This window comes from Cryptomeria japonica, chromosome 8, assembly GCF_030272615.1.
Source record: "Cryptomeria japonica chromosome 8, Sugi_1.0, whole genome shotgun sequence".
NCBI lineage: Eukaryota > Viridiplantae > Streptophyta > Pinopsida > Cupressales > Cupressaceae > Cryptomeria > Cryptomeria japonica.
The window spans coordinates 240,203,984-240,219,506 of record NC_081412.1 but is presented as its reverse complement, the minus strand read 5'-3'; the positions used below and the strand labels follow the sequence as shown (position 1 = coordinate 240,219,506).

The 15,523-nt window shown below is 39.1% G+C and overlaps 2 protein-coding genes across 4 annotated transcripts in view; both read right to left on the bottom strand.

Moving 5' to 3' along the window:
• LOC131033219 (uncharacterized) overlaps positions 1-15,523 on the bottom strand; it is a 223,353-nt gene that overhangs the window by 102,175 nt on the left and 105,655 nt on the right. The gene's annotated exons all lie outside the window — the stretch shown is intronic.
• On the bottom strand, positions 7,207-9,497 carry LOC131033220 (uncharacterized). Its single transcript, XM_059209815.1, has 4 exons — positions 9,260-9,497; positions 9,011-9,159; positions 7,988-8,900; positions 7,207-7,874 (listed from the first exon to the last, which is right to left on the bottom strand). Exons 3-4 carry the CDS (start codon positions 8,352-8,354, stop codon positions 7,477-7,479), a joined length of 765 nt encoding a protein of 254 aa, XP_059065798.1. The 5' UTR covers positions 8,355-8,900; positions 9,011-9,159; positions 9,260-9,497; the 3' UTR covers positions 7,207-7,476.

The following is a 15,523-nucleotide window of genomic DNA, read 5'->3' as shown; positions in this document are numbered from 1 at the left end:
TTGCTTGTACATCATTCCCACTTTGGTTGTCTGTCGTCCGGAGACGACATTTCTTTTTTGGGGGGATGATGTTGTCGGGTAATTAAGCATTAAGGTAAATTGTGTTAGCATCAACAGTTAACCCGTCGGTTGTCGGCAGTTGACACCGGATAACTGACCAGACTCCTTTATATTGTATCGGTCCCAATCTTTGGACATGCTATTGTAATGGAACATATTGCAATCATTGTATGTACTGCCTTATTCTGAATCAATAGAACATTTGTGAGTTCCATATATTCTGTGTACTTCTGTCATTCATGCAATGTCTTAACCTGACACCCTACGGGGAAAACACTTGTGTACTTGTCGTCTTCAAATTGTATAGGCACTCGTTGATTGAATGCCCCAGCACTTCGCAAATCTCACAAAACATATTTCTAGGACAATTACATTTTGTGTGCCCCTCCCTTTTGCACTCAGTACACCATAGTTCATTACCTTCTTTGCTGGTTCCTTTTTCTGCCTTCAATTCCTTCATCATTCTCAACATATCTCGTCGAAGGGCTTGTACGGTTTTGGATTCTTCGTCACTGCTACCTTCGGTGCTCTCATCATCATCGGTCTTCCTTTTCTCTCAAGAGGAGGTTTTGTTTTCACTCTTGATGTCCATCGCCCGATTGTAAGTATCGACGTACGAGGACGGAGGCACTACATTCATCTTCTTGTGCAGTGAAGGTATCAATCCCTCCGTGAACCACCTCTTCTTCAACCCGTCAGCTAGCTGGTTCTCCATATTGTTCAACAGTTCTTTGAGCCTACAGTTGTAACCGTGTACACTCTCATTTTTCCCTTGCTTGGTATTATAGATTTCGGCCACGATCTCATTATCATCCCTCAGGAGTTTGAATTCCTCCTCAAAGGCCCTCTTCAAATTATTCCATCTTGTTTTGTACTGAGCGTCAAGTTCGGTATACCAATCAATTGCCATCCCCCGAAGGCCGGATGGGTGGCCCGAAACGCCTTCAACCAATAATCCTAGTCGTCTTGGCCATTTGCCTCCCAAATGGTTATACATGTTTTGCAATGTCATACAGGGTCCTTTGATCCATCCCCCCTGAGCTTATTGGTTGAAAATTTTGTACACTTGGGGAAATATACAAAATTGTGGTTTCAACCACAGCGTGTAAATAAAACTCTCCTAATTAAAGGAAGGATCCCCCTATCTAACTACAGCTTTGAAAATAAAATAGGATGGGACAGCAATATTTCTTATTCTTTGAAGAAAGACAATATCCTTTTCTCTTCACAGAAAAATGATAGCGATTTGATATAAAACAGCAGTAACAACTTTCCAAATGAAATGAGAGAAAGGAAATGAAGTTTCCTGAAAGCTCAAAGACTTCCGTCACATCCTTCGGGACGGGATAGCAATATCAAGCTCAAAGACTTGATTATGTGAAGTCCTATCTACCCTTTTCTATATTAATGCTATCAAAAACAAATTATAACAGCTCAAAGACTGCAATATCTTATGCTTTTCTACATAAAACAATGGGAAGTAGTATAAGCTCAAAGACTCACAGCTATTTCTCACAAAATCTGCTCCTAAATTCTCTTAAGAACAAGTGAAAGCACAAAGACTTATAGCTTCTCTCAACAGAATATTTATTTTAATCTATATTAACCTCAAATAATGGCAGCACAAAGACTGCAAATCAAATGTGATTAAGCTCTTTAAGAAACACTTGCAAGAAAGATAATATAGAACACAAACTCAAGTATGTAGCACAAAGACTTAAAGCTTGAGCAATTTCCTTCTATTCCTTTCAATTCTTGAATTTACATATGAAAGCTCAAAGACTTCTTTGCTGTAAATTTGGTAGAGTTTTTGCTTGCTTTCCAAAAGATAAAAATTACAATAGACCCTTCAAGTATTTATAGGAGAGGAGTCATGAGAAAAAGGTGGGAGGATCCCAACTAACTTGAGAAATTCTCTCAACCACCAAGATTTATTCAATAACTAACTAAGACTTATTCCAACTATAGTCCTAACTGAACACAACTTGTAGTTGCCTTACATGTAATTAGAAAAGTGCAAGTAATGACTTATCTTGCATTTTACAAAAAGGCTTTTACATGTAACTTGTCAAAAGAAATATTACAACTAACAGATTACAAATCTGGAAAAATACAACTAAGTGTTGAAAAACACTTAAGCTGCAGCACGTGAAGACATGAATTCTTCAAACTTCTGGATGATCATTTGCAGTTCATCAGGATCCGGTTCATGGGTGTTCTTGGCAACAACCATGGTCTTCACAATGGTATCATGGCATCAGAGGAGCGTAGAGTTGTCCTTCTCCAAGATGGAGTGAATTTCATGCAAAAAGATTTGGTGTTTCATCAATATTTGAATTGAAGCAACTGAGAATTGATCGCTCCTCCATTCATTATAAATCCTTATCTGCAAATCTGCAAGAACTTCTTCTTCTGGTATTAGCTCTCCATCCTAACTTATTATGTTGCAAGAGGCCTTTTCACAATGAGAGACAATATCTTCGAAAACTTCACCCTGTAATCTCATTACATTACCAATCTCCTCAATGAGGGATTTAAGAACAAGGACCTTATTTTCCAAAAGCTCTTCAAATTCCAAGTACATGACCCTGGAAGAGATGATGGCATGCTCCTATACAACACTCAACTGTTGTTGGGGCATGGTACGCCAGATTGTCAAACTATCTTCAACACTTTCCAGATTCTTTTTGAAAGTATCGGAAGTCTGATCCGGTTTCTCTTCAACGGTTTCCAACTTAGACATCATCTGAAAAATGTCTTTCATCACTTGTGCACATAGATCATGAAGCTAATCAACCCAGGAATCCAATGCTTGTACCTTCTGAGCAGCCCTTTCAACTCCACGAATTGACTCTTGGGAACCGGAAGAACTTGTGGGATTACTCCCTTCAGCAGCAGGTTTTGTAATTTTATGAACAATTGCCACAAGTTGTCGGTTTTCCTCTTCTAGCTTGTCTTTCTTTGCTAGAAGTTCATCACACTGCTGTACCAGTGAAGCTACATAAGACTGAGCATCATGTTTAATCACCTCATGCGTTTGCTTACCCAATTCTATCCTTATAACTTTGTAATCAACAACTGACATCTCTTCAAATGGCTTATCTGCAATGGGTTCAACAATTTCAGCTACCTTCATCTTGTTGTTGTCAACAGTTACTCTGGAGATAGTCTTGGCATTTTTAGCAACCTTGGGTCTAGACTGTTTAAGTTGCTGATAATCAAAGGCATCAGGTGAGATTTCTTGTTTTTTCCTTTTTGGAGTAAAAGAACTAAGCCATGGAGGTAAAGCCATCAATTCTCCTTCAGTAGCAGCTGTAAGCAAAGGAGAAGCAATTTTTGTTTGAATAATCCTGGTCATCCTGGGAGGAGTATCTGTTTGGATGGCAACCACAGTTTGAGTGCCTCATAAATTCTTCAAAGCCAGAAGTGGAGGTATCAATCTCTGACAGTTGGATACAAGCAGGGGTATCCTCAGGAACTTCCAGCACACTCTCTTGTGGATGATCAAGAGGCGGCTCGTATGCTGAAATAGGAATGGCATTCTGAGGAGACTCCTCCACCATTAAGTCAGGAGGAGAAAGGGGCATCTCAATGGAAACTAAGGAAGGGATCTCATGAGGCGAATCCGAAGCTGGAGACTTAGGAGCATCATCAGATTGCTGCCCTTCTTCTGGATTATCAAGATCAATCACCTGAACATGGAAACGTGACTTTTCCTTCCCACAAACTGTCGCCTCCTCAGGAGGAAGCACTACTGCCCGACTAACTCGCAATTTGATCCTAGTGCCAGAAGATGATGCCCCTTCCTTGTTATCAACCTGAATCTCAGACTTATGTCCAAGAGGCCTAGTAGAATCATCTTCCTTTCAAACCTTGATTTTAATGAGTCTAACACCATTACTTTTCAGCCAAGTGTTGGTGTTAGCCAAGATAGGCTGAAATCTCTCAAGGATGGATGTGCACTCCTTGTGTGACCATTGGATTAAAGGAAGTGGAGCTTCCTCAACCCTTCGTGAAATGTATTCAGGATCAAGTACATGCCCATCATCAATCATCCCTTGTGGAATATCCACTAAGTTCAAATCAACAACTTGCTCAACAGTGAGCCTACAGTAATCCATCTTCAGAATTTTGACCTTTGTACGGAGATCTACCCAGATATCCTCAATACGATGCACGTGCACGAAGGATTTTTTGATCTTCTGCTTCATACCCCGGTAATCAAAATCAGCTCTGGACTTAAACCTTTTGAGCTTAATTTCTTGCATCTCGGTCTCCATGGCCTTGGCTTTAATGGATGTGACAAGAGAATACTGGCCAATTTTCAATGGGTTTGTTGTAGAGATCCCCATTCCAACCTTATGTCTGACAAACTGATGAGTGTGGACAGCCATGATTTGTCTTCCCAACTTCATAAGAATGATCTTATCAGTTGGGTATCTAGGAAGCATGTATGGCTACCCACTATAGCATCCGACTCTCATATAAGTAAAGGTCGGGAATTGAAGAAACAGGCATCCATACTCATTCACTATTTTCCATGCCTCATCGGATACCCATTTGTTCTTTAGATTCTTGTCAAACTGGCACATAAAATAACCAAAGAATGCATCTTGAATCCTTCTGAAATGCAATCTGTTGGGTCTCAAAGGTAGCTGATCATAATATTCCCACACCGATGTAAGCGAGTGATCACCCTTGGTAGAAAGACCATGGAAATGTCTGAGTGATGCTGCCAAATCCACCAAATATGAGTCCACGTAGAAAGTCATGGTAGAAGGGACTGCTGCAAGTTGTTCACACAAGGCATCACTGATGACTTCTCCCCATGAAATGTGATGAGACTGTCTTATGAACATGATAAACTAGTACATCCATGGCTCAAAAACATTAGAATGTTCAAGGCCCATTATCCTACTGAGGAGAGTTATGATGTCCCCAATCTCCCACTTGAAGTCACAACGGTACAAGTTGGCCCACCTTGAGAAGGCAGCTCGTGGCTCATGGATCCACCTGTTGATATGACGTTTGCAGTCCTTCTCACTTTTCACATAGTACTCAGCTGCACTATCTTTGGAGATTTCCATGTAAACTTGTGCAGGAGGTATTCTGAAGACTTTCTCAATTGTGTCTGCGTCAAGGCGGATTATTGCTTCACCATCATCATTTTTAATGGTTCTTGTCTCCTTGCCAAAGTGATGGGCGCAAGCGAGAACAAATTCAGGTTCTAGGGCAGCCACTGGGAAAGAAGATGCGTGATGGATATGGCTGTCCAACAACCGCTGCATATTGCTATCTTGCAGATCCTCTACCCTCTTGACAAATTCCGACATGTCCACATGCCCTATCTCTGTATCTCTTCTGCGATCCAAAGGAGAAGAGACTTGAGAAGGTGAAACCTCATTTTGGTACTTGTCATATTTATACTTCATCTTTTTTGGAATTGGAGATGACGGCAAATCTAACCTTGAAGGACAACCTGGAATACTATGATGAAGACTTAAAAGTGTTAAGGCAACATCATATTCAGCTGCAACTAACATTTTTCCTTCTTCAAATGAGAAGAACTCCAACTCTTGCACTTCACGACTTTGTGAGAGAAAAATGAGAAATAAAAGGGAATGGGGAAATCTTGACTTTGACCAATTTCGGATCTTGGGGAAATTTTTGCAAGTATACAAATTGGAAAGAGCATACATGCAATCGGATTTTTAAAACCCGAATGCAAGTACACTTGTAAATTTGCAAATGGAGAAATGGGTGGAAAATGAAGATTAGACTTGCGGAAAATGACGAAAATGGAAAGTACGGATATGGGTGACATGAATGGATAAAAATGGGAAGATTTAGGAATGTCATTTTCATGAAAATGGGAAGAACTTTCAACATGTAATCCAGTTCTTAAAACCTGATTTTGAAAGGATGGGTATTTCTCATTTTTGCAACTTGGAATTTTAACCAAAAATGGTTAAATTCTTTTAACCGTAAGGGAAGAACAAAGATTTTCATCCAACTTGTAATAGGGATTTTAAATCCTGAATACAAGTAAAGAGGAAAAATGGGGAAGATCAATGCAATTCAAAAATTGCTTACGAAGGGGGAAAATCTCTCTTACAAAACCGATTTTTGAGGCAAGAACAACATATTCACAAATTTACAACTAGAAAGGAAAATAAGAAAACAAGAAAATGAAACAAGAAAAGAAAAGAAATCATGCCTTGTTTCAATCTGAAAATGCCTCTCCAAAAGATGATCAATCTTTGGAAGAAAGAAGAATATCTCTTAAATAGAGACAAACCACAATCCCAAACCCTAGCCACGTTTAGAAAAAACGTTATTTGCAACAAGTCGTGGCACCAAATGCAAGTAAAAAGGCCCAAGAAGGGGGCGAATCTACTTTAAACTTCAACGCCTTACCTCAACAAGTAAAAACGACTTAGGAGGTTGGACATTCGTGGCGACTTAGGAGAGAAAAACGTGGTTTTGGGAAAAACGTGTTTGCATATTTGACACCAAGAAACCAGCAATCCAAAACCCTAGAATGATGTGATATGTGTGGGCAAATGCATGAGAATAGGGGAAGAATCCTAAACGCCTTCCATCTCCAACAAATCTCAACAAAAATTGCTTTGAAATCTTCAACAAATCCATTTTTCTTGCTGGTCGGGTTTTTGAAAAAGATGAACAAGTTCAATTTTGCATGTATTGGAGAAAATCGGGTTTTTTGGATGAAATAGCAAGTTTTAAATTGCACTTTTTCATCAATAAAGCAAAATCGGGTTTTTAAAATGAAATTACAAGTTTAAAATTCACCAAAATGCACTTTAGAGCAAAGAAACGGGACTCGGACTCGGCGTCAAACTCGGCTCCAGACTCGGTTGGACTCGAGAAAGTGAAAAACTCAAGAAATTTAAAGATTTTAAAGATTTAAAACTTGTTTCAGACACCCTTTATTGAATACATCTTAAAGACACAAAAACATCATTAAACTCGGCTCATTTGATTACATACACAAGTATACATCAATCACATAAGCATAAACGCAAATTGTAGCTGAAGAAAATAACAAACATAGATATATAAATATTGTCAAATGTATACAATATTACAAAACTCATGGAATAAAAAATCCATGTCATCATATAATCATCATCAAATATTCCATACAAATACCAAAGGTAGATACTAAATACTAAATACAACTACAAGTGTACAAGCCTATGGCTCAGAGGGTCGTGCACCCTCTCGCCCTGGCCCCCTGCGAAGGCGTTTAAAGTAGGTCCTAGATGATTCAGCAGCCATAGTCGCTCCTCGTGACACCATGCCATGCTCACCAACATCAGGAACGGCTGTGTCATGCTCACCAACATCAGGAACAACTGTGTCACTCTAAGTCTCAGTATTTCCTGTCTCTGCTCATGCTCTCTGCTCCTCCTCTGCCATGGCTACAGCCTCAGCCTCTATATCTACCTGGTCGATCCAATCAATGTCATCACCACTAAATACAGCTGTAGGAGTCCCATGAGCTGTCTGATTCTCATTGGCCCACTCTGCTTCAAGATCAACCTCATCTAGAATGATAGGAGACATGTCAACTATTGCATTCTTTCTCATTCTCAGGTGGAGGTTGTAGTGAACAAAGACCAGATCATTCATCTTCTCCACAGATAATCTATTGCGCCTCTTGGAGTGTATGTGCTCAAACATACTCCAATTGCACTCACAACCTGATGCGCTGCATGGTTGGCTCAAGATGCGAATGGCCAACTTCTGAATATTTGGTGTCTCTGGGCCAAAAAAGTTCCACCAATGATCTGAGTTTGAAATGAGAAAAATAAATAAAATCAGTCTCACTCATGAACTCATTTAACAAGTTACAATATAGTATTGAATAAAACTAAAATTAAGCCTACCAATTTATTTTTACCTGGCATCATAGTTGTCCTACCGTCTTTGGCGACGGGACGAGAGAAGGTCTCCCCTTGTGCATCTGAGAACATCTGTAGCTCTCGAAAAAGGTCTATCTGAGAAGTACCAGCAGGTCCCATCTTCTCCATGATTGCATATAGCACATTAAGGACCTCCACATCAGCCTTGAAAGAAGGGATAAAACGGAATGCCGGATTCAAAAAATGCCGCATGGATGGGCCTATGAAGCTGATGATGCCATCTCCTATCAATGATCTCCCAAATGGGACCATACTTGCTCTCATCTGCTCCATAGACGAATCTGATGGCCTCCTTCGCCCTATCCATGCCCTCATATATATAGCCCATTGCGGGCTTATTTCCATCCGCAACTCGCAACAAAACCACCAAGGACTTAACAAATTGCAAAATTGAAAATATTGTGTAATTTAGAAAAATGAGCAAATAAGAGAATACATATAATAAGTTATAAAACATGAAGTTAAATTGTAGAATTTATAAAAAAATTACCTTAACTATCTCATCACAAGGGACCCAAAAGCCTTGCTCATCAAAAATGCACTCTGCCATATCTATCCCTGGAGGGGTGGTAGCATAGGATGAGGAAGACCACTCCTCTCCAACAATCATACGTCTCAAGGCAGACTTAGACCTTAGCATGGACTGCAATGTGAGGAAGTTTGTGGCAAATCTTGTGATTCCTGGACAAGCTAACTCCTTCTGCTCTATGTATTGTCTCATAAGAGCCAACACCCATGAATGATTATATACAAATTTGCAAACATTTCTTGCCCTTTCTACACATCTCTTGACCCATGGGATTTTTCCAATATCCTCCAACATGAGGTCAATGCAATGAGCAGCACATGGAGTCCAAACTATAGATGGGTACCTCTCCATCAATAGTCTACCTGCAGCAACATAATTTGTTGCATTGTAAATTGTAATTAATGGAAGTACAAACTACAAGATAGTAATTAATTTGCAAACAAAAATAGTTTGTAATCAAAAGTTTACCCACAGCAACATAATTTGTTGCATTGTCGGTCACCACCTGTACCACGTTCTCCTCACCCACATCTTCAATCACCTCCTCTATCTGCTCACATAGGTAGGTGGCATTCTTGCAATGGGCGGAGGCATCAATGGACTTGATGAAAACGATGCCCCCTTAAATAAAAAAATAAAGCTAGGTCAATGATCATTCAATAAACCATTAGATAAAAAATAAAAAATTAAAGACTATATGAAACTAAAATTAATTAATCACCTGCGGAAGAAACAAGAAAATTAAGGAGAGTTCTATTTTTCCTATCCGTCCAACCATCAGTCATGATGGTGCAACCTTTAGTGCTCCATATCTGGCGTTGTTCATCTAAATCCTTTTTCACATCATCCACCATTTGAGACAAAATGGGTCCCCTCAAAGCACTCTCACTAGGGGCTTTGAACCCCACCCTGCATATGGTAATGGCATCAACCATTTGTCACCAATAGGGAGACCTGTCGCAAACAAACTCAATGAGATAAGTTAAGTATAAAAATTCAATGAGATAAGTATAAAAATTAAAACAATCAAAGTTATCAAGCATAAAAGTTAGTAAAACATTCACTTGGCTACAAAGAATGGAATACAGTTGTAGCTCCAAAACCTGCCAACTGCCATTTTAGCAGCATCATGGACCTCCTTGTTCCAACCCATGCCCTCAAGCGACGGTTGGGACCCAGGAGTAGTGCGAGGCACAAAGAAGGAATCCAACCTAGATTTACGAATCCTAGGTCCAATGGTAACATTCCCACTACAACTACTAGTGGTAGGAGCATGAGAAGTGGCGGTAGCACTGCCACTTATAGAAGTAGAAGCAAAAACAGAAGCACCAGCAGTAGCAAACTGAGTGGGACGATATGGAGGTAAGGAAGAAGGGCCTCCAACACAACCTAACTGTGTCCCTCTTCCTAAAACTGTCTCTCTCCCAATGGCCGCTCGATCCTCCTTTTGTTTCTTTTTCCTTTCAATCTCCTCAACCATTACATAACAATCACGTACGGCCTCAGAGACTGCTTTTAGGCATGGTTCGGCATCATGTCCACATACACCAACAATATGGTATTTCAGCCTATTTATACCTCCATGGAATATTGTTTTGCAAAACATACATTTTGTTTGCCCCTTTCCCTGCCCTGGAAAATCCTCATGATATTTCCAAGCAAGGTCCTTTCTAATGGGGGGTCTAGAAGTTGAAGTAGACATTTTAGGATAGTTTTGTGAAACTTGAAGTTGAGGCAAATTGAAATAATAAAGTGAAGTTTGCTGCAATAAAACATTACAAATACAAAATAAAATTAATACATATTACATACATTCAAAAAAACTAAAGTAAGGTTTACTTTAAAAAAAAAGAAATTTACAAACCCTACATAGTACAACACTACAACTACATACTACATGCTACATACACACATACAAAATATTTTTAAAGAAGATGTAAAACTTTCAAAATAAATGGATACAAAATGGAATTTTTGTATACAAGAAACAAACTAATCTTCAAAAAAACAACCGTACCTCTTACAACAAGCTTGAAACGAGCTGCAAAGTCTTCCTATCCAACTCTTGATGCACCAAATCGAAACACAATGCAACTCCAATGTGACAAATTGAAGAAAACTTGAGCTTCCTCCTTGCTGGTTTTTTTTCTATGCACCCTTGTTTTTCTTCCCAACTCACTTTACTCCTCCTTTTGCAAGTGAATGAAATGAAAGTCACTTTTAGGGATAGAAGATAATTAACATAAAAAAACGGACTTCAAAAAACTTTGCAATATATTTTTTTTTTGTGTTTTTTAGTTGGCCCACACCGGCCGAGTTTGGGGCTCGGGACTCGCCGAGTTTGCCGAGTTTGGGCCAAACTCGCCAACTCGGCGAGTCTGGCGATTATACTTGCCAGACTCAGACGAGTCCGAGTCCGAGCCCCTGGGACTCGCCAAGCCTGACTCGTACTTGGACTCGCCGAGTCTGGGTGAGTCTGGGCAAGTCCCGTTTCTCTACTTTAGAGAGAAAATTGGGTTTTTTGGGCAATATAACAAGTTTTAAATGTCACTTTATTTCAATTCTAGGCAAAATGTGCAAGTTACATTTAACTTGTAAAGGGAAAATAAAATCCCTACAACAAGTTTTAATGACTTGCACATATGTAATAGGGGTTTAAAAACCCTATTACATGCAAAAACCATTAAAGTAGGGGTTTTAGAAGAGAATTACAAGTTTACTTGTAACTTAACCAAAGAATCCCTATTTTAACTGAAAAAGCCAAAAAGCATCAAGGGGGGAAATAAAAAGCAAATTACAAGTTTTTATTTTTCAATAAAGTGCACTTGTAATTAGTCAAAAATTTCCCTACAAAGGCCAAAACAATGGAAATCATTAAAACTTGCAATTCAAGAGAAATTTCCCACCTGCAGTCAAGGAGAAAAAACCCGAAATTGAAGGAAAGACATAGCAAACAAATCCAAAATGCGATGAAATTCGAAACGCAGTTTGAGGATGGACTGAGGATTAAGCCAGTCCAAGGATTAGTCGAAATTCTACCTCGAGAAGCATGCCATAGAGTAAAATTTTCATTTTTTCACAAAAATTTCATGTAATGGTCCCTTTTTTAAAACAAAAGTGAGGACAACAGAGCTTTGGCAGTTTCTACTTCTCCTGGGTGTTCACCATTATTTTCACTCGAAAGGTACAGTGTGTATTCGCCTTGTGTGTCAGACTTGAGTGGATTGTTTCGACCACTACGTTCTGGTGCTTTTCCTACACTCTCGGCCATCGAGGCATCCTCTACACGTCCACCTTTAGCATCCCCAACACTCTAGTACTTCCAGGTGTACCAAACCTGGGTGGACTGTTCCAACCGCTATGTTCTGATGCTTTCCTGGCACTCTCGGCCACGCACGCGTCCTCTGCACGCCCATCTCCAGTGTCCCAACACTCCGAGTACCTCCAAACTCTGACTCATCTTTGTGCTCCCTCTGCCCGAGTGTTGGCGGATCACCTAATTGCTTGGTCTTGACCACCGTGTGGCCTCTTCTCACCTTTATTGGGGTCTACGGACATGAATCACTCAAGGCTAACCCGATTTCTTTTAAGGTAACGGCGCCAAAATGTTTACCGCTACAACTGGTAAATTAAATACAGGAAATAATAACGTACATGACAATGTATACCAGACACGGCAGTAAAATATATCTTTATTCACACATGCAACTATTATAGAGGAGACCAAAGAAGGTCGGCCAAGGATTACCATAGACCCGACTATACCATACTACTTTACTTGGCGGTACACAACATATTTAAAAGGACCCGATGGATGCCAAGAGGTACACAACCGTCAACCAACCGACACCTAACTACCCGAGAGTGACAACTCACTTAATACATTGCTGGATGACAAATATTATCAAATATAACCATAGGCATTTTATGCCAACTACAAATATGTTTCAAATACATAACTCAGGTTAAGTATTCAAATTTCAAGGCCTCTAAATATCAATCAGGAAAAGCATTCAAATTTCAAGGTCTCTAAATCTATCTTATGTAGGCAGATTTATACAAAATTTGATGCATTTTTATAAGGACAATAAATCAGGAACAGCAATCAGAGTTGTATTAAGATAAATATCGTATTCATTATACATGCAAAGAAGACTTCATTTCAGAATTTTAGTTATATAGAGTTACAGCAATCTTTATCTATTTCTTACTATTCATCTAAGATTGCCTACTTATCAGCACATTGCTAATTTAATTCAATTTTAGTGACTATATTTCAAAGGTTCCTATTATGACATTTTCAAACATCACCCCATTGCAAATGGGGAGCCCCACTTTTTGCTTAAGTGTCTTAGTTAGGTCGTCTTCGAGCTTGGCGGTCTCCTAGATGTTAATCTCTGCTCTTGAGAAGAGATTGGTTGTGTGAATGACAGAGTTGAGGTCATATTGCAAAGTTGGTAATGTTGTCATGTGTTGTCAAAGGGTGTCAAAGTTGTCAATGTTGTTTGAGTGCAAGAGGTCATTAGGAGTAAGTTGAAGAGCATCTAGTGGTAAGCTTGCTTATGGTTCCGTTAGGAACTACAAACACACAACCTTAGAGCCTTGAGTTGCAATATCATATTGTGTAGCACCAAGGGGGTGTAATCGTGAAAATTTGTCTAAGTAAAATTCAAAACCCTCCCGGCACATATACATTTATGCAAGATTTAGGGGGGTAAGTTGTGAATCAGTGTCAAGGGGCTGATTTCATGTCTAGATTAGTATAGTTGAGGGCTAGATTTCCACCCATGAAGGGGATGGAGGAGAATGAAAATCTGTCTAAGTCAAAGACTAACCCTTCTTGACTTGTACAAACTTGTGCAAACGCACCCTCAAGATGCGCTCTACCTTGTAGGGTCTTGTTGAGGTGTATTTTGTACACCATCATACACAGAATAAAATACCTAAGGGTATCTTATCCTCTCTTGAATAAAGCCTCTAACTGCTGAAGATTCGCATGAAGGATCAGTTAGGATGACTCCAAGGTTCCTTTTGGTAGGGTCTCTACATGTGGATAAGCTCTTCGTGGTATGATGTGATTTGCTGGAATCACAAGGGGACTTACATTTGGTGATTGAATTTCCGATCTACTTTGCTGGACACAGGCTCTTACTAACTTAGATTTGGAAAAAAGAATGAAAAAAGGATAAGGGCGAAGAGAGGATCTAATCCTAATACTAAGAATGTAGGAGCAATGACTTGATTTTTGATGAAACTCTAACTAGATCTTGTTTTGACATCAATGGAACATCTACACAAGACTAGTGCAATCTTCTAGGGAAGCTTTATGATGTTCAAATCATCACCGCAGGCATAGATACCATCCAAGTTGATGCATATCAATGAAGAGGCGACAATTTGAAATTGAGCTTAGGCTGAATGATCCCAGTTGACTACGCAAGGCAAGTCTGCAATCAACAAACTGCTAGTAGTATGGATGTACGAATTCTACCATTAATCAATCACACTTCCTCCATTCATCTAATTATCTACCATCTAAGATTGAAGACTTCAACAAGAAACCATGCAAATTGCAAGAAAAACGACATATTTCACCATTACTTCAATGAAAATGGAGTTTGTTTACAATCAATGGCAACAATTTCTTGCCTTGTCCTCCTATTCTACTTTCTAACTACTAACTACTATTTACAACTCTCTCTAATTCTCTCTAATATTCCCCTTTACAAAATGAAATGCCTTGGCTTATATAGTGCCCACAATACAATTTGATGGCTTAGATCAATTCAAGATCAATGGCCAAGATTTTACAATGAAAACCCTAATTAGGGTTTGTTACAACCATTACATAACATTTAATGCTTGACCAATGATAAAATTGTATTGCTTGGACACATGTTCCTTCTAGAAAAATCGACCAATGGATAGCCGGGGTAGGTACATCGAAGTTTGTGCCACCTTCCATGAGTTAAGTACATTGAATCTGGACATGCTGAGGTGGACTTCACTGACTGGAGGAGTGATGACTGGGATGCCACCTCATCTGACACTTGAAGCTTGCTAGATATTCAATTTGATGTCGTTGAGAGGCTATCTTTAATTAACTCTTGTTCTAACTCCTTTTGTCCTTGATGTGCAGGAAGATGATGTACCTCGCCTTGGAACGTTGGATTGCCCTTGATGATGTTAGTCCAAAGAAGGTCGTCCATGTCCTGGCTTGATCGTCCTGGCGAAGACCGTCCTGGATCCGACTTGATTTTCCTTGATGAGACCTCCATTTGATGCCTACACAACATTTCAAAATTAGTAACATGATTTTGCAATACATAACATAAATTAGAGAGCAAATTTTAGGAAACTTAATGATAAGTCCTTTATTAATCATTTCCTAAAAAAGACTCTTGAGCTAAGGAAAAACAAAATTTCAAAATTTCAAAATCTAAGCTATGACGATTAACAATCAAAATCAAAACAATAAATCCATATCGCCATACCTCACTAGAGAGCTAACTCTAGAATGCAAAAAGGACAAAATCGCCTAGGCAAAATTGACATTAAATAGTCTTCAACATGATCTCCTCTTCAAATTATCAACTTCACCACCCTTCAAGTCTTTAACGTGATCTCCAATGGATTTGACAAGTTCGCACAAATGGAAACTCTAAATTCGCACCACCTTGGAAGTTACTAGCGCCTTCTAGCTTGAAATGAAATTCGTTCCTCCTTTGCCTTCTCCAAGTCGCATATGAGAGATGATAAATGATGATGTGAAAATGAAATAAACTACCCCTCCCTTTATAGCGCTCACACCTCTCACCACCATTTAGGCCGACTTTGTAAAAATAAAGCAATTTAAATGATTTTTAAATGAATAACAAGGGCCGACCTCCATAAAACAAATAAATACCAAGCGCTCCATTTAATTTTTTAATGAATTAATAATCAATTATTAAATGCCTTCATTTTTAATTAATAAATTCGATTT

Bases quoted from the DNA above. Each gene is read 5' to 3' on its own strand.
- LOC131033220 (XM_059209815.1), bottom strand. From the start codon at position 8,354: ATGGAAATAAGCCCGCAATGGGCTATATATATGAGGGCATGGATAGGG. The intron at 7,875-7,987 runs GTAAAAATAAAT...TTTCAAACTCAG, and splicing joins TAGGACAACTATGATGCCAG to ATCATTGGTGGAACTTTTTT.